This window comes from Bombus affinis, chromosome 15, assembly GCF_024516045.1.
Source record: "Bombus affinis isolate iyBomAffi1 chromosome 15, iyBomAffi1.2, whole genome shotgun sequence".
In the NCBI taxonomy this organism is placed as follows: Eukaryota; Metazoa; Arthropoda; class Insecta; order Hymenoptera; family Apidae; genus Bombus; species Bombus affinis.
Window position 1 is genome coordinate 10,570,793 of NC_066358.1, and position 26,397 is coordinate 10,597,189.

General features: G+C 38.0%; 2 protein-coding genes across 6 annotated transcripts in view; both read left to right on the forward strand.

The window, feature by feature from the left end:
• The first annotated feature begins 128 nt into the window (after window positions 1–128).
• Window positions 129–23,450, forward strand: LOC126925147 (potassium channel subfamily K member 16). 2 transcript variants are annotated; one of them, XM_050740452.1, is made up of 9 exons: window positions 129–2,205; window positions 3,713–4,185; window positions 4,803–4,974; window positions 13,563–13,719; window positions 13,956–14,034; window positions 14,213–14,379; window positions 14,703–14,887; window positions 18,440–18,589; window positions 19,309–23,450. In XM_050740452.1, exons 2-8 carry the CDS (start codon window positions 3,877–3,879, stop codon window positions 18,544–18,546), a joined length of 1,176 nt encoding a protein of 391 aa, XP_050596409.1. In that variant the 5' UTR covers window positions 129–2,205; window positions 3,713–3,876; the 3' UTR covers window positions 18,547–18,589; window positions 19,309–23,450. The 2 variants fall into 2 exon arrangements, with proteins under 2 accessions (XP_050596409.1, XP_050596410.1); XM_050740453.1 differs by lacking the exon at window positions 129–2,205 and having other exon boundaries at window positions 3,453–4,185.
• LOC126925137 (potassium channel subfamily K member 18-like) overlaps window positions 22,816–26,397 on the forward strand; it is a 31,947-nt gene continuing 28,365 nt past the window's right edge. For all 4 annotated transcript variants that reach the window (XM_050740430.1, XM_050740432.1, XM_050740431.1 and 1 more), the window contains exon 1: window positions 22,816–23,959. The gene's annotated coding sequence lies outside the window, so the exon portion shown is untranslated. The remainder of the gene's footprint in view (window positions 23,960–26,397) is intronic.

Sequence of the window (26,397 nt, forward strand, 5' to 3'; positions counted from 1 at the left end):
CGCACTGTTTTTTATGTTAAATATAGCATTTACCATTATTTAATCGTTTATATCAATTATGCGCTCAAGTGTGATAAAATTAAGAAATCAATAAAAGGTGGAACAGCAGTTTATCCCCTCAGAGACACAAATCTTAAAATCGCTTTCGTATAAAAGAAAAGGAAAGAATAGCGAATGTAGCAAGCTCTTTCGCCGAAGTCTTCGTACATGTACAAATTCAAAATACATAAAACAAAGTCTCAGCAGGTGTCGTAATACCAACGAACGGTAGCATACTTACAAGACACAAGTACGCAAGAAATCGACGCCGGTGATAAATTTCAAAGGCGTGACGGAGACGTTCCGCGCGGTCGCATCTATAGGGTGTCCAGGAAGTTGCCAGTCGAACAGGTCCAGCCCCGTTGAATTCGGTTATTTTTAGCGAAACGCTATTTTCAGTTCGACGTCTACGAAGCGAGCAACAAGGAATCAGTGCACGAGAGAGCCTCGTGGTGGTTTGGCTCGGCTCGTTTTCACGCAATTATCCATGTGGATCGTGAAACACACGCCATTAGACCCTTCCGGGAAATCGAATGCCGTCGAGTGTCACGAAACATTTTAATAAAATAAATTCTGAAATAAATTATTTAGATGAAATAATATCAAGTAAATTATGACTTTGAATGGTTCGATATATGAGAGTTATTATATTAGTGGATTTTAAGTTACACAGAATTAAACATAGTTGATCAAAGGACAGTTTTTACGGCGAATAAAATTGGAGTTTGTGGATTTTGTTAACGCTTTGTGATTAACGAATTTATAATTGAAATTAATTAATTTGTCTAAAGAAATAGATGTTTGTTTCCGGAAGAATTGGCAGTAGATCGCAGAACGTTGTACTTTTTGGAGATTCGCAGTTTTCTTGGAAAAGATATATTTAAATTACGCGTAAAATTACATTTTAAGAAGAAAGTGAAGTAAAAGTGAAATAAAGAAAATTATCTTTTTTTTTTGGAAGAATTATTATATTTTTCGATGAATGATTAAAAATTGATAATAACTTTGACGTAAACAGAAAGCATGGATTTCAAAAAGAGCCGTAATTCAATCGTTCATGACAATTATCGAAATGGGAAAAATCCTGGAACGTGTAAAGAGATTCACGAGGAAGAGGAATTAAAGTATCTTCTGGGAGAAAAATGATTTACAAAAAGAAACGTGCAAGTCCAATGAAGAATGGATTCACGCAGCACGTGTCAACACGTGGCGAGTCGTCTCGACAGTGTGTCTGACTCAAAGGCACAGGCTAGTCTATATTTAAAACGCCACGAGGGTATCTAAGTCACTCTGGAAATCCTGAAAAACCGAAATAAGCGAGGAAGAAAGAAGAAACAAGAAAACTAAAAGGTGACGCAAAGATAGAATGCAATACGTAATTCGAATGATGCTCGAATAGCTTCGATCCATAATTTTGCTTGCAAAAGGAACTAAAGAAAATTTCTAAAAATCCTTCGAATCTCCAAAGAATCGGTACGACGAAGCTGATCCATTAGCGCAAGAAGTACGATGAAAAGGCCGATAACCTGGACGACTAATTTCAAGTGATCGAAAGCGAACGAAACGAAATTTTCAAAGTCAAAAGAAAGAGACGATACATCGAAATCGGCAGCAGCCAAATAAAGCAAAGGACAGGCATAGGTGCGAATCAAAGAAAAACAATAGGAAGGGAATGGAAATCCAAATCAAAGGGGAACAACTTGGATTAATAAGAGTGATCGAAAAATTCAAGATCGCACGATAAGATAAACGGGATTTTCGCTTCTCGAGAAATTGATCGTTCCTTCGGCGAAACGTATACTACGACCTGACAATAGATTTCGTTAAACTCGTTTTCGATTCTTGGCGGGTCGTGGACGAAGTCGATAGCAGGAGAGAGGTTGTGCATTCGAACGATATAATCCACGAAAAGGCAGAAGGGACAGGACGACTGGCGATACTGACGTTTCCCATTAAACGGGACCGTGTAATTTTGCTATTGCGCCGGGTCAGCGATCGCGTATAATCGGCGCTCCCCTTTTTAGCATTCTACCGTGTTCCTCCTATTAGTTTATCTGGAACGGATCGAGGAGGCCAGAGGTAAGGCAGACTTTTATCCGGAAACGGCCGGTCGAGGGATCGTCATGCGGGCGGACCAAGAGCAATTGGACCTTCTAACATAAACGGGTACGTTGACGAATAGGGCGTTCGCTTTCGAATGCCTGAAAGTAATGCACGTGTACTACCCTTCGAGAGTATACCAGATACACTCGCATATTCGCGATAAGATATATCTCAGTTGCCAAAGCAGAAAGTTAAGATAAATTAAGATGATAAGAGATAAAAGGATAAAAAGAACAAGGAGATGATAAAGGATGTTAAGTATTATATGTAAAATATTAACAGAGTAAATAAATTGCCAGTATGACTCTGAAGCGATTGCCTGTCCTTAGCAATATGCAATATAACGTACCTGTAAAATGATACGACGTATATGATATATCGTTATATAACACGACATATGTACTTAAAATGTATTCAGATATTTGCCTATTCCTGATCAGATAATCGAGGTTGTTAAAATAGAAAGCAATAAGCATGAGCAATAAATAACGTTGAAAGAAATAGGAAAAACGATAGGAAACATTAAATATGTAATATTCAACAGACAGGTAGATTACGAACATGATTTTGAAACAATGTCTGTTCTTCACAGTGCATATCATTCGATACGATACAATAAACTATCGTTCAGAATCTAAAAGACGTTTGATACCAAAGCCGACAAGATCGTAATTATAAACTTCTTCTTCTAACTTGAACCAAACTTAAGAGCATAATTAACAAATTGTATAATACGTAGAGAAAAAGAGGATGTCTCTTAAACCTCGTTCCATAGAGTCGTATAGCCAACTAAAACCCGGAAGAAGGCCAAAACTTGAAGCATACGTTTACTCCGCTCGTGTTACAGAGAAATGAAAAGGGTGGTCCTGGGCTCACGGTCGACACGGTATATGCCTGACTTCTTTTTTTATTTTACGACTGCCACCGAAATACTTTCGTAATGGTGCACGCTGAGCCAGCGTCGCGACGCGGCGTCGGGTATTTCACGCATGTTAGATCTTCGTCGCGTCCAACCGCGACAAACGACCTCCGTCATTACGCAGGAAACTTTGAAATTACGTCTCTTCCCTCGCGTTTGTTACATCTACGATCGGTTCGTTAACCTGACAAACTGACCTCTTAATAATCTCGAAATGGCTACCTTTTACCTTCAACTTTCTTTATTAGATAATCTTATAAGGATTGTCGACCCTTGAAGAAATTTTCTAGCAGACGTACGAAGAAGAGAGATAGCTCGCTTTCTCAAAGACCCTTGTACATAGAAATTCAATGCTTTGTAACATTTAGTTCTCTGTAATAAACTACAAAGATATAAAGAACAACAAAGAAAATCTAATAAACCCTAGTAAAATTTCTGTTGCAAATTTCAACAATTTTTCTACAGATATAAACCTCGATAAGTACACCCAATATTGGCAGCGACCAATACATCCAACGCTCGAACCAACCACGCTGATCCATATCGCCCTCAAAAGGGCAATATTAATAAAGAAAGAAAAGAAAGTCCTTCGTAAAAACCTTCTAAATTGAAATAAGATCCATCTTTGAAATCTCACCAATTTCTCTACAGGTACAAAACGTCGTAAACAATAATACAGCACCATGTACGTGGAATGCTCGTAGCGGACCACTCTCGAACGGTTCGATAGAGTCAAAGTCAGAAGCGAGTAGAACGAGCGTAAAGTGTGAAAGAAAAGGCAACGATATCTCGAGTGGTCGGATGCCGGATGAAAGATGGAAGGGGATCGAGCATCGTATTCGACGTCCAACAGAAACTGGCAGCGTGGAAATTATCGGGTCCGCGGCGGAAGGCGAAGAAAACGAAGGCGGAAGCCGTGGGGCGAGAGGATCGCGGACTGGACCAGGGCTCTGATAGCCTTCCTCTTCAGCAACGTCGGTATAGTGTGCCTGGTGGTCGGATATACCATAGCCGGGGCCTTCCTCTTCACCCACATCGAGGGTAGAAACAACCTGGACATCGTCGGGGACGTGATCAGGTTGAGGAACGTGACAGCTGCCACCCTCTGGGAGCTTACGTCCAAGGTAGCCATTTTTTCTTTTATACTATTTCCGTTTTATGGTTTCGAAAGAAAATTTTACTTCAGTTGGTTTTAGTAGGTGCGAGAATCATGGTTGACGATTTTTCTTCAACCAGTGATTTATGGATTTAAAGAAAAAGGTTTGCGGAAAGGAGAAAAAGCTTCCGATATCTTTGTAAACGTCTGTAGAACATTATAGTACGTTATAATATCTTATAAATTCTTATTAACAATTTTTCTGGACTTGTCGGTAACCTTCGATCGGAGAATTTTCAACTTTTTCATTAATGTCTTCGAAACGTTTTTACGGCGATTAAATCTGGTTCATAGATTTGTGGCATAAAATGGAAGTATTTGAGTACTAGGTATATAGGTAAATTTATCGTTATTAAACAAGTAGAACGATTCTTTTTCATTAAGATGACTATTAATTTTTGAACAGCGTTCGATTTCCTTTTGCCTTATTTCCTTGCTGCATAGTTTAATGTAAAAAGTACGTTTTAAAAATTGGATTAAATTGAATAGGTGCATTTTGAAAATCGAATAAAAAATATGCATTTTGAAGAGATTAAAAACAACAAAATTCTTATCCTCTTTATTTGCTTGGTTGGTCACGCGCAGGAGAACGTGTTTTCCGAAAGAATCTGGAAAGCGAAAGTGAAAGCGATCCTCGAGAATTATCAAAAGAAAATGGTAATGGCCATAAAGAATGGCTACGATGGCGGGGAGGAAAACAAAAGGTGGAGCTTTGCTGGAGCGTTTCTCTATTCTCTTACGGTGATCACTACTATCGGTGAGTTTACCTTCTTATTACACCTATCTGTAAGACATCTTATTAAGATATTTTTATCTCGTTGCACCTCCCATTCTTATTCAGTTTTCCACAATTTAGTTGTAAGAAAGAATTGGATTCAAAGGAAATAAAAAGGAATCTTAATTTCTTTCTTCCATTAAAGAACAGAACCATCGAGCTATAAATATCCTATTTTTATCTTCATATCCTATAACCACTCCATTTTTTGCAATTTAGTTGGAAGAAAGAAATACAAAGCATGTAGAGAAAGATGTAAGAAGAAAAAAGCAGATAAAATCTATCGAAACGTGAAACTTCTCCTCCTCGACCGTCTTTTTATTCAACTTGTTTGAAAGAAAGTGGATCCAAAAATATTAAAAAAAAAGTAACAGAATTTTCATTACATACATGAAAGTTTCATTTCCCTTTTGTATTTTCTTTTTTTGTTATACGATTGAAAGAAAAAAAAGAGATTAAAAAGATAGCTTTATTTTCATAACGTAAACGTTTGGTTTTGATTCGGTTCTTTGAATGAAATGAATTTAAAAATGTTACAGAAAATAACAAAGTTACCGTAAGATGAATCTAAAAAGAAAAAAAAAACAATACTAGATATACATATAATATCTAAAAATCAAAAACCTTCGCTGTAAGACCCCCAACGCTTCTACTCTCTAGCAATGTGGATTACCATCCATTTCTGCAACTCCATTTACATGCTCATAACCACACAATAAATTACAAACACTTCTAAAAAGAAAAGAGAGAGAAATTACTCCGAGTGGGTTCAATTTATCCGCTTGCATAATCATCGTCCTTAACGTTACAAGAAAATTGTACCTACTACTCGAGAGAAGAGAAAACCGGGAGAAAAAAATCGAAAAAACAAAGGGGTGAAATAGAGGGCAGAAAGTAGAAACATACACGAGAGAAACACGACAGTTTTTGCCGGGACAAAGTTTAATGTTTCGCGTCGGACGAGCCTCGACCTGGCTAACCAGCTTGCAAAAAGAATGGTTAATGCCGAAAAGAGGAACACACGGACGCGAGTGACCTTTAACGTTTGAAATGTAGCCGGCGACTCGAGGAACGAATGTTTTCAAAGTTCCAACGAAGGAAATTGCGATCCAGTTTACCTGTGACCCGCTGGATAAATCTGTTTGCTAGGTTTGGTCCAGCAAAGACCAAACAAAATTGGATTAAGATCTGTGTATGTAAGAGTGTAAAGGGAGATGCGTTTTATTTTATTTCTCTTCTTTTCTTTTTTTATAAGCTAGAGGATATTTACGCGTGTTTTCGTCAGCGTGAAAGATAGAGCCTTGGATCTCGCTCTTAAAATATGGAATTTGAATAAATTATAGCGTTCTGTGAGGCTAACGGCTTATTTTAAGCTAAGGGCGTGAGGATATTACGTTTTATATAAAATACTGTGACGCGGAAGAAGGAAAAGTTTGTTTTGCGAATGCTAAACGAATATAATTTCTTTCTCATTGCAATTACGGTTTTCCTCCTGTAGTTGGTCAGTTACGTTAAGGTTTACTGATTTCTGATTTCAACGGGACACAGGGAATCAGAGGATTAATTAATCAGGAATACGATACACAGTGTCGATCGGAAGATCGATTAAGATCAACGTCGCAGGGAGTAGCTTCGTTAATCTCAGGAGGTCGACCGATCGGTGACTCAGCTCGGCCGTTAATTAATTTCCGGCCTAACGAACTCTCTCGTGTATGATTCGCAGCTTGTCGGCTGTCTTCTATGTATACCAAAATCGCTTCCCAGTAACGGCCGCGCCGATTTCTCGACATCCAGGAAATACGAAACTGTCCAACCGGTGTAATTAAGTTCTTCCACTTTTTCCCTTTTCGTAGTTGCTTTAGATATTTTCCGTCTCTTGAAATACACGCTTGGCTCCGAGAAGTATCGATTTAAAGGAAATCAGTTGATGGTTTATCGATAAGAAAAGATAAAATGGTGCGTCTTAATTAAGTTACTTTTGAAGTTTTAATTCTGATGGGAAAAGTAGGCTTTTCGGGAGAAAAATAACTCGCGTCTTTCGATAAAGCCTTTTTTCAACTTTTTTCGTTAAAAAATATTCAAGAAATCTCAAGAATATTCGAGAAACTAACAAAATCATCCAAATTCGTCAAATAAATTATTCATAGAGAACAGATATTTATTGCAATGTCGGATACGAATCTTTTGTTCGTTCTATCTTAAATTTCTAATTATTATTAAATTTTTTATCATTTTTTAATCATCTCTAAAGCTTTCCTCGTTTTTTGTAACGATAAAAATGTTTCAATACCGATGTGAATTGATCGAAAAAGAAATAACAGATGATATATCGCCTTAATAACGCTTAATGCACTAAGAAAACGATAAAAAAAGGGGGTTCTAGTAGTTTGTCAAGAAAACGTGGTGATACAGTATCGGCTTAGATTGTTTGTCGAGCGAAGTATACTCAAGACAGGAGTACCAAAACAGGAATACGAAAACGCGTTAGCCGGAGGAATTAATTATACGAAAAAGCAGCGGGATTCGGCACCGATTGTCAGACGACTTAAAGGATGAAGTCGATAACGAGGCAGACTGGTTTACACGAGAGACTTCGGCTGAGTTTACCTGCAAGTTTGTTCCTCGTTACAGAAATTGCACGTCGTTCGATCATTTGGGTACACACAAACCCCGTTAAATCCCGTTAAAGTTTCGTCGGACTATTATCTTAACTGAAACTCGCTTGGTCAAAAGAGAGAGGCCCGCTAGTCGTAGTTAAAAATATTCCAAGATCACAGATCATTTACCTTCAACGTCTTCAACGCGTATAAACCAATGGTTTTACAGATGGTCCAAAAGTACAGAAATAATTTTTATCGAGGGAGAGAAGTTATTGTTAAATATAGAATCTAAGAATATTGGTTCTTGGATTATTTTTTGAAGGAGAAGATTCGTTACTGGCTTTTTTGGTTTCTTTATAAAAGATATTTATTCCTATAGAGAGCTTTTTATAAATTTAACGCGTACGAGTTTGTTTCTTTGGATTTTATTTTTACAACGAAATAAATGCCTCCTTTAGATAACGAAATTTCGTTTCCCCCGCTCGTGAAATTGAGTAGAGTTTCGAAGAAGATTTTTTGTCATCCGTAAGATTAAAATCTATATGTTAAAGAAATACTCTGATAGCCAAATCTGACGAGCTAAACATAGCCGACGCGATGTGACGGAAATCGACCGTAGCACGACCTTCGCTCGATGATCTTCGGAGGTCGCTTCGAATATGAGTCAATTAATTTCCGATTCAGCGTCGTTGACCGCGTTTTCGAAGGACGTGTTTAGCCCGACCCAACGACAGTCTGTTCCACGCGATAAAACCGAAAATCCACGATTAAAAACTTTCCAGCGATTTTAAATCCGAATAATTTCGCTGTTCCATGTACACTGTCGCTTAAAAGTATGCGAACGATTGTTTATTTTTGACAAAATGTAATTTGGTTAGAAAGTTATAAGCAGAAAAACCCAGAATGATTTTAATCTTTATTAGAGCTATCGCACGCGATATTATGACGCGATAAAACTTTTATTTACAGTTTACAGACGTTTTACAGATTAGCGTACAGTAAACGAATTCACAACTACAAGCGTTACTACTTAAGCGGTTCACTATCCTCGAAGCAGTTCTTGTCGAGTAACAGATAGGATAAAAAAAAGATTCACGATAAATTCCGAGGAGAATCGCGTACGAAGGCAGACCAGATTCACGAAAGTTTGTTTCCATAGGGAGATCAAAATACGAAAAAACTACGGTATCGGTATAACGAACGCGACCATTCGACGCGCAAATCATTCATCAACGGAAAAATCCCCTGAAAAAGGAATAGCTAATCGATCGTTGAAACATTTATGCGAGCCTCGCGAAATACCTGCTGGTATACCGAACATGCTGCACAATATCTTGCGATTACTCTAAATATTGCCAGGCTCTAAATGTTACAGACTCGACGAATCCAATCGTGATCGTCCAGTTTTCGTAATAGTGGAAAGGAAATCATTCCATTGATCGGCGTGTGTAACGTATTATTACACCCGCTGCACTTACCTCTTGCACAAAAACGGCACTCACACTGTTGCCTTGCTGACCGGCCAGCGTCCCTTCCCCCGCATCTCGAATTTTCCTGATCGGTAAGTCTAATTCACCGCAGGAAGGTAAAAGGCAAAGCTTATCTTTTAAATCTTATCCGAATATATGAAATCACTTCGTATATTACTGAAACACCATTAAAAGAATTCCAACACTTTGCCGAGGTTCCTCCAAAGGCAACGCAAAATGAAGTAAATAAATGCTCTTCAGGAGAACGCGGTTTGTTGGAAACGTCATTAGAGCTGAAAGCCATATATTACATATTCATGAAGTTTAATGAAATTAGTAGCAGTGTACTTTAGGAAAGTTCGTTGATGCTTATTACCTGGCTAGTTATCTTTGTCCTCGGCTCTATGCATAAGGGGGCAATGCTTGGCTTGCAGTCAATGAACAAAACAGGACTTAGTAGCGAGGAAAATTGGAGGAGTGGAGGGGAGGGAGTGACGGTGGTTAATTAATAAGGCAATGGAGAGCGAGTGCCGCATCCCCGAATGTGTGTAGGGGATAAGTGCGGCGAGTGTACATAATATATCGCTAATTCCGATGAATGGAACGATTTCCTTTTCGCTATTACGAAAACTGGATCATCACGATCGTGTTGGTCGAGTCTCGAACACGTGTGACAATATCTTACGCGTAACGCTAATAAGTCTTACGGTTCAGCTGGGCTATAATTCACGCTTATTATATGTACTTCGAATGGCTATTCGAAAAATTAAATGACGTAAATAATAGTACGTTCCAAGCTAAATTTAACGTCGACTATGATACTTCTTTTTTAGGCAAAAACAAAAGAAGGCCACTGGCGTTGGTAGATCGAGGGAGTTAACGAGGGGAACTTTTATCGCGTTACAGACGATACAGGTATAGGTGAGCGCGCGTGCACGCGACCTTTCAATTAATTCCCGGGGGCCTCTCGTCCCTTCCTCGCCCATGTCCCATCACCCTCTTCTGGCTTCGAGACGAGACCCAGCTATCCACTTTATCTCAACCGTGATTACAGGCTAGCAGCATCAGCCTAAAAGGGCAGGCTAGTCGACAGGCAGATCGATTCGCGAGCCGACCGTAGCCCGGCTAACGATAACCGCTTTCCGAACGTGTGAAAATTTTCGAGGACACGCCAATTTAATCGCTACTACAGTGGTGGACTTGCGTTGTACAGGGTATGCGGGGATCGGATAGTCGATCGATGGTAGTACCTTATATCCTGTTCGATTTGGAGTAATGTTCAGGCCAGTGGCTGTTAATGTAGCGTATGCGCAAAAACTTTCAAGAATACGCCGATTCCTTACTAAAATGTTTATAATTTTATAAAATATGTTGAATATTTATGTCACTCTTTCCGTTTATCGATATATGGATAATGGTGGGCATAGAACCACGTTTCTATGAGATTCATAAAAATACGAATTACTATAAAAATCTATAATCTACTCGGAATACCGATATATATATACTTGTAATTCATTGATAACGGCACATCGATTAATCGCAAATGGAATACGAATTAGCGTTTCGCGGTAAAATGATCAGAGTCGTCAAAGGGAGCACTCGGAAGTTTCGTGGACCGATACGAAACGCATAAATCATCGAGGATCCGCGTAATCAGCGTCGCGTGGCGCTCATTGACGGATCGAGGACATTAGTGACAGTGTAACATGACGCAAAGGAATTATTGGTGATTAACCGAAAGTACCGGGAACCGATGTGTCTTGGTAGGCCAACGGGACGTGCTCGTTACACTAGAACCGGATAATTTCACCGTAGGTCAACCAATCAATTATCAAGATTAATCGCAGCACGCTCGATAATTTGCGACAACGCTTTATTTGACCAGCGAATTTATTAATAATTCAACGTAATCGATAGTAGTCTCTCTTGTATTTCTGACTCTTTCCGTTACGATAGAACCTTGACCACCCGAATTTAATCACGTTATATTAGACCATCGAATTTTTCAAATAATCAATTATACATACAATCGTATAGTAATTACGTCGATGCGTAAGTAATATAAGTAATTTTGTAACAAAGTGCAGAATTTTTAGTTTTCGAGTCAGATACACAGACTTCGCTCGTCGGTAGTTGTACGTAGATTTTCGCGACTAACTGTACATTCGTCTTAGCGTTTATTTAATACAATTTTGTAGCTTTTCCTTTTACTACGATTATTATTGCTATACAATTTTGTTGAATGTATAATAATATCGTATAATAATACATAGTTTTATTAAAAATTATACTACTTCTCAAACCTAACTTTGAAACATAATCTTGTCAAAAATAACTTGGACCAAATTATAAACTCAGTGCCATGTTTTCATAAAACGGTTGAATGTCGCGAAGAAAAATTCTCAAGAGGTTGGTGCTTAATGGAAAATTCAATAAACGGGAAGAAAACGCTCGGTATCAGCACTTACAAAGACATAAGGTCCCTCGAAATCGCTTTACCACAGGAATTTAATCACCCAGCACCGTTCTCCAGGCCGGATACCGGAAACCCAAAGCCTCTGACGGCTCGCGCAGCGCTAAACAAATCATCGTGCCGTGAATCGCCGATAAATTATAATAAAGCGGCTTGGAACGTAAATACTGCGAGGCTGGTTTCCGGCTGTATTGGCCTCTCCGTGCTCTCCCGGTGTTTTCGAGATATCGATGTTTTCCGTTTTCACGCATACGCGTTCTCGCTACATACACAAAGTGGATCAAGTATCTATTCTACACAACGCGGGTCTAAATTCGTAGTACGAGCGAAGCTACGAAGATTCTATGGCTCGAAACAAGACGAAAATCAAGAATAACAAAATTATGTCGAAGGTTTCATTTTTGTGAAAATGGACTTTGGAAAGCTGCCAAGTACGCGTGTACTTGGCTAATTCCCGATTGGGTAAGAGCGGTTCTTGGAAAATTAAAAATTCCATAACTAACAATTTTGAAAATTTGAAAATCGTTGAAACAAACAGTTCAGAAATATCGAGATTTCGAAGTTTCACGAACAAAAGATTTAGAAGATTGTAAATTTCATAATTTAGACATTTGAAAACGTGAAAATTTTTGAATTCAAAGATTCGGGAACTTGGGGATGTAGCAACGTAACAAACGAGAGATTCGACAAACTAGAAATTCGGAAATTTAGAAGTTTTTCGATTCAAAGGTTCGGATATTTGGAAATTTAGAAATGTAACGAACAAAAGACTCGGAAAATTGGATATTCGATAATTTAGAGGTCCAGAAATTAAAGAATTTGTAGTTTGAAAATGTAGAAATTTGAAAAATTAAAGAATTTATCGGCTTGTAGATTTAGAATACGAGAATTTTCAGAAGTTTGCAGAAGTAGCGGCAAAAATCTAGACGTCAGACGCCAGAAAGCAATGTAAAAAGGGTAAACAACTTTAACGTCCACGATTCTCGGATATTCACGGCTCTTTTCGCCTTTCGTAATCCTTCGAATACGATCCATAATTTGATGGAACGAGATTCCCAGAAGGGTTGCTCGTAAAATCTCGCCTGGAAAATGATCGTAGGCGATATCGTCGGAAACTTTTGACTTCCCTTCAGCGATCTTTACGACGCTCGACAGGTGTCGAAGGGTCGACGGTAACTTATAGTCGATTAAGTAATTAATATCGTACTCTCGCGAGAACACGCTCGATCAGGCATTCCTTTCTTTTTATAGTCAACGCGCGTTCAACTTTACACTTGGTGACTGACGACCGTTGATTCTGAGAGGGGATTTTAATTAAAATACTCGCGGTTGATGCTGTTACAAAATGTTACCGAACTGTAGATAAGATCAGGTTCTTTTTTTTTTTTTTTTTTTATTGGGATTTTCTAAATCGAATCTGCTTAAAGATTATAGATAGATGCAGTAACTCGCGAAAGTATTCGAACATTTACCACAGAAAAGGATATAGTAGAACTCCATTTATCAGAACTTGTCGGAGAACAAACAGTTTATATACAATTGGAGTTCGTATAATAGGAGCTCGTCAATTATCTCTACCATTTACCATTTTTCGCTCATATAATAGGAGCTCAGGTTCAGATAAATGAATTCAACCGGCAAAACTTCATTTAATCGGGCATTAACTAAAATTTTGTTCGGACAAACGGAGTTTATATAAACAGAATTCTACTGTAAATATATCGCGCCTCTTATTACAATATCATGAATGACTCGACAGATTATAGAGATCCATAATTGAACGTAAAATCGTTATGTAATTGTGAAGATGATGAATCAAGTTCAGAGCGTGATTACGTTATTGTACTATATTTGTTATAACAGTCGTTATCATAATCTGATGCTTTTAACACGACTAAGAACAAGAGAAAGACACAGTCGATACATTTTTTTTCACGAACGAGTGAAAATTTACGTGTTGGCGGCTTTTTTCAATGAGACGAAAGGAAGGATACGGAAGAAACGGCGACTTTTCTTGTTTCATAGGTTACGGAAACATTTGTCCAAAGACGAAATGGGGCAAAGTGGTGACCATAGTGTACGCCATAATAGGCCTGCCACTTTTCTTGCTATATCTAAGCAACATCGGTGACATTCTTGCGAAAAGCTTCAAATGGACCTACGCTCGTTGCTGTCTGTGCAAGTAAGTATTCTCCTTTTCCTCTTATATCGTTTTATTTCATCCATTTCTACTTTTATTTGATCGTTAACGGAAACCTTAAAATTCGATTTGTAAAACCATCGTTGTTAGGTCAATCTACTTAATTGTTCAAGGATTAAAGAAATTTGCTTTTTCTTTTCTTTTAGATCCAGAGAATTCTGGTACTTTTGCTTCTTTTTCCTTCGATAGGGATTTTTTCTTACTTTTTTTCTTTAAAGATGTCGCAGAAGGCCATTAGAGACGATGCCAAGAGGAAATACTCACGATGACGCGGATGTAAGGAGAAATCATTGGCAAGTAAGTTTCGTGTTAAAATTTCGTTAACGTGTGCTCGTAAATTGATGTACAAATTCCCTTTGTATTAGAAAAGTAATATTTGCGAAAAATTCTGTACTCGCGCAAAATTCTCAGACAAATAATTATAAAATCAGAAAACGGTAGAATTTTACGATGATATAGAGACATTTGTCGATAGATGGTTGACATAGATGGAAGAGAAGTTGATTCGTTCAGCGTGGACAAGAATATTTCCTTGGAAAAACACGATACGAAAGAGGAAAATGACGATGACAGTAATAGCAGTAGTTATGATCCTCAACAAGTCACCGTACCTTTGACACTATGTGTCGCCATAATGGTCGGGTGAGTCGTTAATATTTAATTAACCGGTATTTACAAGTACTTTTGACCAAGTAAACGATTGAAACATATAAATATCGATAAATATTGAAACATGTAATAAATAAAGTTTTGTATCGAGAGGCTCGCGCGTTGATATCCGCTACATGTAAATTAGAAAGAGCTGAAATATAATAATATACACGTAACGTCTACATAGATCTTAATATTCTTGGCAAAGAAAATTTCCTTTTCTGATAATCACAGACACGAATTAACAAATTCGTTGATCTATCGAAAGAGAATCGCGATTACGAACGATCGTGTCATTTGGAGGGACTTTTCAGGTACATTTGGGCCGGAGCCATCTTGTTTTCCGAATGGGAAGACTGGAACATGTTGGACGGTTCTTATTTCTGCTTCGTCTCCCTGTCGACCATAGGTTTCGGCGACATCGTGCCGGGTGACAAAATCTACGCGGCCCAGGGCCTCGATTTATCCTTCATCTTCTGCTCCATGTACCTAATGCTCGGTGAGTGCAGACCGACCTCACAATTTTATAGGTTTCGACGTTTAATGCTTCCAATTCCCTACGGACATTCACTTTTTCCATCCTCGTCCACTTTTGTCTTCTTTCTCTTCTCCTTTCAATCTTTAGATAAATAAAAATCACGTGCATTCGCAAAGTTTTCGAGTTACCAATTCGTAAATTGTGTCGTAAATGAATTACAAAAATTTTATTCCACATTTCCCATCTAGCTGTTTCTCATCTGTCTCGGTTTGCAGCAATCTTTAACGTATACGGATATCGCGTTCTTAATTTTTGTATAACATTTCAGAATTTTGATACATTTAACTTGCATATCATTTAAAATATTTAAATTATATTCCAGCAAAGGGATTCTCGATATTCACAATATCAAATAAAATAACAATAAATAAAATATCAAATATCAAATAAAAAGAAACACATGAAATTGTACGTTAGATAAATACAATTTTATTTTATTTTTTTAAGAAATAAAATCTATGTATAGTACAGTGGATATTATACTTTTTATCTTTCGAATATTAAAACGATCTCCCCTTTCAAATATTTGACATTAACATTTACAAGACTTTCAAAATAAACGAAATTCAATTTTAATCAAATACACATGTACCTATTAAATTTTCAATATCATTTTTCTGAAAAATAAATTGACGAATATTTTTCATTTTTTTGATTTTTTTTTTTTTTTTTTTTTTTCATAAAGGTCCACCACTTTTCCTAGATACCATCTACGACAAGGGTAACCTCCCGTATAGATCTTTGAGTCCACTAGACGAGTGTTTCGTCTCGTGTCCTGTTTGAATTGATATTTATGAAAGGGTTGAACTATGTCATCGTGACGAAATCCTAACGGCAGTTAATGTGTGTCGCGATTTAATAGTTCTAGTCAGGCCGATTTCCAAGCACGTGGACTTGACGACACGACAACGAACGTTTCGCTTAACAACGTTCTCGTTGATCCGATTCATTGAACGAATAATGTAATACAAGCTCAGAGGAACTGCGCGCTCCATTTTATCCTATAAATAAACGCATTTACGAACGATCGATTTCGATCCACGTATTGATCCCGACAGAGACGACTGCTTCTACCGTGATTTATCACTACGTCATTCGATCGTGTTTGAAATTTGAGAACAGATTGCTATTGTTCCCATTGTTTTATCCGTTTCTGTGATCGGCACATCACGGAAATCAGTTTCTCACTTATTTTTATAGAACGAATTATATTTCTTTATTTCTGTACCTTTTTTTGGCAAAGTGCAAGGTGGATGTTGATGCAGATGCTGCTTTCAACGTTTTTTTGTTTTTCAAATATCGAATATATATTCCATATCTTGTTATATTCGCAAATATGTACAAGATGTACAGTCTCGAAGCAGCCATTTTTGTGGCATTTCCAATAATCGCACGAAAGAACGTTGGAAACAAAAATTGCTCGGCCTCGACTTGGCTACAAACTGCGATAAAGGAATTTTTCAAAAATTTGCTTTCTCCATAAACTAGGTCTAAGGATTGTACACGCTGTATAGGCGCGTGTATATTTTCTTCGCTTCGAACGATCGAGGTTTGAACGTTCGTCATCCGTCATCCGAAGATCAAATATTTTTTTCAAGCTTTTTTCTTACAATCGTTTCATCTTTGTTAACGACGCTTCGTTTACGCGATCGGCTTTTATTAGAATATTCATTAATTAATCATCAGAGCAGAAACCGACGAATCTCTTTAAATCCTAAAAGCTTCGTGGAAAAAAGCCGCGGAACGAATGAAAAATAAAATCGTCCACTCCATCGATCAGAAAACTATCGATGCACGGCACACCAACACATATTTGAGCAAGTTTTCGCTGGACGAACACCGAAACCGTCGCCGTAATTGTTTCTTTGGCAACGTGACAATTGGATCGCCGCGGATTTCCGATGGAAACACGATGTCGCGTGGCCAGACTTGGTCGTTTTCAAAGAGATCGACAGCTTTAATTTGGCCAACGGTACAAAATATTCACTTCAAACGGTATCCATTCGCTGGTTAAATTTCCACAGAGGGCATATACCGATAATATCACGTATAAATAGAATATTTCGTAAAAATGTTTGTCGAAAAATTCAGATTATGATACAAATTCCGATAGTGGTTTATTTTAGATTCTTTAGTTTTGTCGATTCCCGAAATTGAAACTTGGAATCGAGAGTTTAATACGAATTTGTCCGTCTTTGTCTTTATCCAATTTTTCAAAAATTCACGAGAATTTTATATATTTTGTCCTGTCAACTGTCAAGAGGTTGAAGTACTCTAAACCGTAAGCTTTTTAATTTTAATCTTTGCAAAATATTATATTATATTTACGCACCTTTTCCTAACCATATTATCTAAATCGTTCACGCTGTTAAAAACGTTTTTGTCCACGAGATTTATCTTGTTTTAATCATTCCAAGAAATTTAGCGAAACGTAGGTCATCGATGGCCACTATGGGCGGTCAACGTCTCGATGATAAATAAAAATCTTCCGTCGTTTAAAATTCGTCGACTCTTCGATGCTCGCACGACCGTAGGTACACACTTACGCGGTGGCGTGGTTAATGAATCGAGGGCCAAAGTGTCGCGAAGCGTGTCAAGGGTCAGGAGGATCGATTGCTTTTTAGCCGTCCGCCACTTTGTACGTGGCCAGACAAAAGTTTGACAACTAGCCCGAATTCTTCTTTCTATTTTAGCTTTTTTGAGGTTTACCCCGTGTCGTATCACAGGTAGTAGAGAAATTCGATTTTTCGATTGGCGTTTATGCGGCAATGGGAACGAGTCTCTTTGAAGCGGTCCTTTTTTCGAGTAGCGAATCGAATCCACGGCCATTTTATAGTCGTTCCTGTCTGAGCGTTGGTTTACGTCGAATGGACGTCGATCGAGCATGGATATTATTATATTATAGTGCTATAAAGAAAAAAAGAAAAAAAAATAGAAAATCGTGCTATATAATACAAGAATCGTTCAAGAAACAAAGGAAATATAATTCTTTGTTTCAAGCAGAACAGATCTTTTTGTTTATTCTGCTTTCCTTTGGAACGACGCTAGACATTGTTATATTATAACGTTCCAAGGAATAGAAAATTATACTACAAGTACTCTTCGAGAAACAAAGAAAGTCTCGAGTCTTTTCGTTATTATAGCACGCGGATATTATTATAGCACAATAGTTTGGCAAATAGAAAATTGCGTTATAAAAATCCTCGAAGAAACGAAGAAAGTATGATTTTTTGATCTCAACGCGTCAAGTCTATTAATTTCGAAAGAATATACGAGGACAGATTGAAAAGTTTTCAACCCGCTCTCCTAATGAAACAATCTACTCACCTTTTTCGCGAGAATTCTCTTTACGTATATATTCAAAGATTCGCGAAACTAACATAAACTGAATGTAACTTTCATTTACAAAGGTAAACATTTGCAAAGCAAAAAGTAGCACTGAAAGTAACATTAACTTACCAGTAGGCACAAGCGTCATTAAAAATAGACTAATAGCAAAGTAATACGTTTTAGGTATGGCATTGATCGCGATGTGCTTCAACTTGATGCAAGAGGAAGTGATCGCGAAGGTGCGCGCGTTCGTGCGTACCATTAAATACATATTCCGATGCGACAGGTGACCATAACCGGTCTCAGCCACGTTCTGCTCCTCTACGACGCTCGGTAAGTCGAAACTCGTTTCGTTTTATTCATGATACACAGTTTCGTTCGAAGCAAATCGTACTTTGAGATTGGTCCTCCAGAGAACACGCTGTCCGAACGAATCGGAAATTTAAGTAGACGCGCGTCAGGTGTCAGAAATATTTCCAAGAAAACGCGAAATATTAGAAATCGCGTGATTTTGATGGAAAGAAAAGGATATAAGAATAATTTATTTATTAACGCAATAATTCACTGATTTATTTATACGTAGTAGGTAGCGACGATGTCGATACTTTTGTCGACGTTTGTAACTTTATGCACAATATATAAAAAGACTAGTCAAAATATCCAATGTTCCCATGCCTTGTTTTTATGCAAAGATTTCATTTTCGATTATTCGATTTTCCATCCTAAACGTATAAACTAAAATGTCACAAAAGTCGTGTTTCTTAATTTCATTTCGTTTAGCCTTTTTCAAGTTTTGACAGCTTTTAATTCGCTCGAAGCTCGCTCGTATCGAAAACGGAACACGGGTGGACAGCTCTCTAGTAAAATTACGAAAAATAAGAAACTAAAAAAAAAAAAAAACATTGTGGAAATGATAAAAAGTAATTCGCTTTAGGAGGAATTGATCGATTTTCCGTTATAAATAGCGAACAGTGAAAGATAGAAAAAATATGTTACAGACGAAAGTTACTTCTTTGAATTATCATTTGGTAAAATATTTATCAATGTTACAGCGAGTTATAACGTAAAATCGGAAGATGGCCGGATTTTCAGTGGTCGATTTCATCCCCTTGCTACGGCGAATTTGGGCAGCAAAGAAAATTACACGATACATACCTATATTTCACGTACATCTACATATCCCCAGAGTTCTATAATTTTTTCAATTTGCGAACTGGGGACTTTACCACGTTAGACAAATTCGCTACAGAAAATTTCACCAAAGAAATCTAGAAACTAGAAAAGAAAAAAGAAGGCACAGAATTTTCTACGTTTCTCTACGCTGCGAATTAATTTGTAACAACTTTCACGACAGGATCACGATGACGATTCAATAACTCGGTATCGAACGGAATTCGCGTTATGCCTTAATCTCGCCTTAGAGAAAACCACAGAAATCCTTGGGACGCGATAAATACGATATACGCGCGAGCTATTTTCGAAAAAATGTGCCGTCTTCCGGCGAAAGCACGCGGCGCGAAGAAACGAGGAGAGAAGTTGTTTCTCTTGGCGGCGAATCGCAGAATAGATAAAGAAGAAGCAAAAAGGAGATAGTAGGTGAAAAATGAAGCCTTCTTTCGAGAGGAAATATAATGGGGGCGTGAAGCGATCGATCGACGGGAATTTAGCGCGCCGAAAGATCGAGCTGAAACGCTCGTTTACGCTTTCAAAGACATTGCTTTCATTTCCTCCGAGCGATGGAATATCCAGCCGGGGCAAAGAAAAGCGTTAAAAATGGAAGATTTCATTATTATGCGACACCGTCTACAGTTTCATTAAATACCCAAGTTATTAACCGGGGTTATTAATTTTGTTCCTCGCTTTTGTTCTTATTACGAGATTTATAATTGCATGGAAAATTGTGGATGGATGTGATTAAAATCTTTCTCATTTTGTTCTCGAAGAATAAGATTTAACAATCTGGCCACTCTTGCGCGATAATTAACCAAATAATAATTATAGAAATTGGAAACTAGAAGCACATTGACATCGGCAGACGCGAATCGGCGAATCTTGTGTTTTTCGAGCGTTACCGACGGCAGACGTAAAACGTTTTTTATTTTTTCAAGCGTTGCCGCATATTCCATTTGCATACTTGTCTTGCAAAATTGCGCGGCAGAGAAGACTAGACTAGCTGCTTGCGGCAGCGTACCGACCTCAAAGTCTTAATTAGGATCACTTTGGCTATGATAAGTAGCAAAATAAAAAACTCAATAAACTCTTCCGGTATTCGTCCAACTTGTAAAAAAGAAATATATTTGTATATAAATTTCTAATTACAAATATTTTAGATAATTTTACTGAAAGTGACGAAGAAGCTGGTAGTTTCCACACGCTATCGCCTTAATACGTTCTTCTAGAGAATAGAACTCGGAAAAAATGACTTCGAGGAAAGAAAGTCATAAATCATAACGCTCGTTGTTCTGAAACAACTAACTTTATCCTACAATTTTTTGTATCGGCAGAAATAATTATGGTATCTATAGGTGCAAGACAAACGACTAACGCTTCGGACAGTCGACAAAAAAGATGGAGAGACAATGGCTTAAAATACGTTGCCACAAGTGTTCGCAAACGTTTGGAGATTGATAAAATCATCTAAAAATTCCTCTTTCTCAAATACACTTTTATACGTGTACGTTGCTTTTTCGCTAAGCCTCTCGAGTACTCTGTCGATATATGTATACGGTATACAGTGATAGTGGAATATCCTCTTGAAACGATGGGCTGCTTTCTCAGAAAGCGAAGAAAGAAAACGCTTATGCTTATTTTTCTCGGCCAGGCTTCTGTGTGCTCGTTCCAAAGATGCACTAATGCCTGATTTCTTCGAGAAGAGTTTCGTGGTCGTCGCTAAAGCGACTTCACCCGGGGCTATGTCTCTCTAAAGCGGCCTTTAATGGCCGAAAAAGACGACACGGTCTAACGAAAGTTCGTGATATTCGCTGATTCGCTGGCAACACTCGAGACATCCTCGACGCATCTTCGAAAAACCTATTCTACTCCAAATAGGAAGGTTTATTTAAGTCGTAGAATTTCAGTGACCATTCGCTTCCTGCATACTTTGAGCAAAGAAGAACGATTTCTTACAGGTTATCACAAATATATTTCCAAATATAAATTGCGTTGCTTCGAACACTGTATTAGAGCATCAGGTAGCTAACGCTACGATATACGCTCACCGAAAAGATCATGAAACAGTGGATTAAAAGATTAGAGTAGAAAGTGTTAGTGAATGGCGGCCGTGTTCTCGCGAAGGGGTACACGCGTGAAAACTATGATTCTATCAGAATCGACGCGACGTTTGTTGAACAAACAGCGAAGAGAAAAAGATGATTTTCGTTATTCCTTCTTTCCCCCCTTCCCTTCGTTTCTCTCCCTCTCTCTCTCCGGGGAAAATTTGAAAGAGCGGAGAGCACGAAAGGGGCAGAAAATAAAGGGACCACAATCGTCGAAGGTACAAAGACGAGTTCTTTGAAATTCCAACGCCTGGCTTCGTCGAGAGAAAAAATTAAAAAAAGACGTCGTAGGCACTTCGAACTAAACGAGGAAAAGAGAAGAGAGAGGAGAGATGCGGCGAATTACCTTGTACGGAACGTTATATTTCGGTAGAAACTTTTCGTTTGTCCGACTTTTTGAACAATTAAATCGACTTTCTGTTCGCCAGGCTCGATACACCGCCGGTTGTTTATCGTCTCTTTGTCTTCTAACCGAACGGATAAGATTTGTTTAAAGAATGATGGAATTTGTCCTAGTATTAGTAAGCAGAAGATATTACTCGTGTTAAAGCTCGGTAGCTTGAAAGTTCGAATAAGAAAATATTTAGAAAGATATTGGAATATCGAATAAAATTCATTGTTCCGACAAATCACAAAAAACCACTAATTCGTTCGTATTCCAAAAATCTCCATTAACAGCCTTCGATGTTATCCAAACCCCTTAAGACTATTCCTACAACCAAACGCAAAACTTTCGTTCTTCCAAATAATTAGAAAAAAGCTATCAACGTGTTTCGATTAAAACAATCTTCGCCATCTTTCAACCTTCAAATTGCACAAAGGAATTCCTAGAAATAAAACTAACAACGTGCAAATCTCCGTATCATGTACAAAATTTCTAAGCACCAAAGTAATCAAAAAGCCGAAACGAATCATCGACTGTAAAACCTAATCAAGCGTTCCACACGACGCGAGATCCTCTGGTTCCATCCGCTCGAACGAAATCTAACCTCGAAAAAGCCCTAAACGGAAGAAGGCTCGTGGCCTCGGCCTTCGACGACCCATTGGCCGCGGAGGAGACGAAGAAGACAGTCTACCAGAGGAATCACGCTACGTTTACGGTGGGGGAGTAACGTTAGAAGGGGTGGAAGCGGCAGGAGAGGCTGCTGAAACGGGGCTGCGGCGTTCCTTCATGCGGCGATCTAGCCACACGAGGCCGCGCTGGCGCAGCAACCTCCTTCTCTACTACGTTTGCGCGTTCTGCACCCTTCTACGGGGTGCGTCCGTGCCGGCAACGCTGTTCATGGACGGCAGACAGTTTCCACGGCACTCGACGAACGCCGTTCCCCGTCCAGTCGTGACGAAGCATTCCATTCGACCCTTGAAACCGCGACGATATCGCGTCTGTGACCCAACAAGTCGACCAAATCATCTTCTCGTCCTCGTCGTCGACTCTCAATCGCTAAAAACGCGAGAATCTTTCTGAAAGAAGCATCATCGTGGCTCGAACACGCGACTAGCATACTCGGAGGATGCTGCAAGCAACGTGCAGCAACGTGGCAAGCTTCTGAAGCAAGATCTCTTCCAGTGGAACCTCCGTTGGATCATCTCGTCTCTCCCTGGATCTGCTCGTTTCTTCCTGGCTCTTCCTACTTGTACGGGCTCGCGGAGATGATTCTCCGAAAGATTTAACTTTCTCGTCGATACAGCTCGTATATTCTACCGGGAAAAACCAGTTTGGTGAAGTAAATTGTTCGTCGGAGAAAGATTTCGATGGTCGAACCGGTTGCTTGAGACGAATAACAGATGACAGGGTCGCGGATCGATGTAAACGACGAACAGGCTCCGGGCTCCTCGATCGCATCTGAAAGGTGGTGGCGAAGGGCGAAATAGCCGAGACGTGCACGGTTGATCGACTTATCGAAACGAAGATCCCTGTGTCTCGGGAAAAAACTCGCGACAGTACGAGATGAGAAATAAGAGAAGCTTCGGCTACTTCTAAATAAGAAGTGTACTTTAAGAGGATTCTACGAGTGTTCTCTGAGAGGACTCTATAAGTGTTCTCTGAGAGGATTCTGTAAGTGTCTCTTGCACATCAGATTCGAATCAGACGGATTTCCAGATCCGTCCGAAAGAAGCGAGTTACAAAAGATTTTAAGGAAGCCAGGTATAATTAAGAAGCTCCTGATGTACTTGTGAGCTCAGGTTTCTATGAGATTTTTAATTAGACGAGAAAAGGAAGAATCTTCTATGTAACGATCGCGGTCAAACGAAGTTTTACGAGATCTTTTATTTGAAGAGAAAAGAAGGAATTATCTATGTAAAGATTGGATCGGAACAATTCGAGGAGCCGAAGGAAAAGTTTGCTACGCGTCGGTGAGGCGATATGCCCGGCGATACGACTGTGGGAAGTTGAGGACTGGCTTGATACGGGGCGATCGCTGCCAAGGTAAGTAGCAAGTTACGCGACTCGAGTTTTCAAAGAAAAGTTTTTCGAACGTTTCCGAATCGATGCGCCACACCGGCCACCACAACCATCGGCATTTCGTACACACCTAGCATACACGAACACACGGTATGGCCTCGTGCATATGATCCCGGAACACCCAGACGATTTTTATCGCGTTCCACCAGTTACCAAAGATTTTGACGATGATTTGGAAAATTATGGGAAAAAATGTACTTATTATGTCGTTTTTCCGCGATATTTAAGTGAAAATGTAAAAAAATGAAACGGAGCAATAAAGTATAGGATATTTATAAACAAAGAAATTATATTATATTATATTATAAAAATCTAAGTAACGAGATAATCTATCTTTTTCGATTAACAGATTAATATCTATACCACGATGTACAAGTATTTGAATATCGGATGCAATTCGATCAACAAGCGAACGTTTCCCTACTATTAATTATTTACCCCTTGCCCTGACTAGGATCGATAACTCGATATTTTTACTAGTAAACGAAACGTAGTCGATAAATGAAATTAATCGCAGTCACTGCAGTTGATGTCGGTAAACTTAATTTAGTACTATGTTTAAAGGAAATTATTTTCGTCTCACCAAGCACCTTCTTACCGACAAATCACATCGAAAAAGCTGTAAAAGTGTAAATGATCATAAAACAATATACCCTAATCAATCGCATGAAACATACACACCTGCCACACGACTCAGTTTATTCGGCAAAACAATTTTGTTTTTTTAACTTAAATGCTTGATTATCGAAAACAATGGTTTTATCACTAATTTCATATTTCACGTTTACTCAAAAATTCCGAGGAAATTGGTCCATACCAATTAAGAAATATATTTTCAATAAATCTCACTAATTAATCCAAGTACTCGTTTACGCTTCCATACCTTCGAATAACGGACTGTGTTTATCAGTTCGGTAACTTTTTTCATTAGTCAACATATATTTAAAATTATTCCTAACAAAAATTATTCCGCGGCAGCCAAAAAAAATCTACTATTTTTTAATTTTCACCAATTAATTCAAATCCTCGTTTATCCTTTCATACTATAAAAGGACTATGTTATCAGAAATTTGCTAATTCTTTAAATATTCGAAAATATTCCAGAGAAATGATTCCAGCGAAAAGATGTTTCAAGAATTATTTAAAAAACGATTCCACTTATCCAAGTTCTCATATATAAATTTTCCAAGAAATTCCAACACTATAGTTAACATATGTCGTTTCTATATGTAGTTTAAATCTCATTAATCGACATTTAACTTTCATATAAAATTTAAATCTTATTAATATTTAATTTTTATATAAAATTATAATCTAATTAATATTTAATTTTTATATAAAATTTAAATATCATTAACACGTTCAATGCGAAGTCGATACATACATGGAAGAAACGCGTGTATGTATTCGAGCGATACCCCCATTGAACGTGTTAAGTGATATTTAATTTTGGTATGAAATTTAGGTCTCATTAAGTAATATTTGATTTTTATATAAAATTAAAATCTCATTAACTAATTCAAATTTTCTCTCGGATTTTATCTTATCTGGTTCTGTGGAACATGGGACAAGATTCTATCGTTCATAGAATATCGGGAATCGAGTAGATCGACGTTTAACTTTTCACGATGGGCGCGAGGCGAAGTAATTTCGTCCCGGTTGTCCCGTTCACCGTGTTAACAGCTTTCGATAAATGTCCCGTCTTTGTTGGCTCGTCCGGCTCGTTTTATGCCCGTCGATTCGTCAGCGAAACACGCTTTTACCCACGAACAGATCGAAACTGCTTTTATCGAGTCACATTTTACAACCGAAAAACCGATCTGCCCAGTATCCTCGCTATCTTCTCTCTTAATACTTTCTGATCGATACCTGTTCTAAACTCTAGAACGTAGACTCTTTCGAAACCAGAATAGAATCTAGAATCTGAAATAAAGAATTTTTGTGGAGTTTTCGATGAATCGTTATCAAATGTTAACGATAATGATTTTACGTCGATAATATTCATAATATTTCAACTTTTAAAGTTCAGATGTAACGATACGAAAGCCTGCAAAGTTTAAACATCGCGATATCATCATTTACGAATTCTAAAGTAAACTCTAAGCACAGTAACGCGATAATCTTTAAACTCTAAGGATGCGATCAAACTACAAAGATAATAAGAAGAAACTACTATTAAAATATTCTCGCCGGATCGCTATTGTCTTCAAAATTTTCTACCTTCTAATTATTTCATCAGTATCTTACTTTTGGAATATTCTTCGCATAATGATACGATATATAATAATTTAGTCGAAATATCGTATTCAAATGATAATTTAAATAATACTACGATATAGTATGATATAATATAATAATAATAAATTAAATTAAGATCTATATCAGTAGGCTGAATTTCTCAT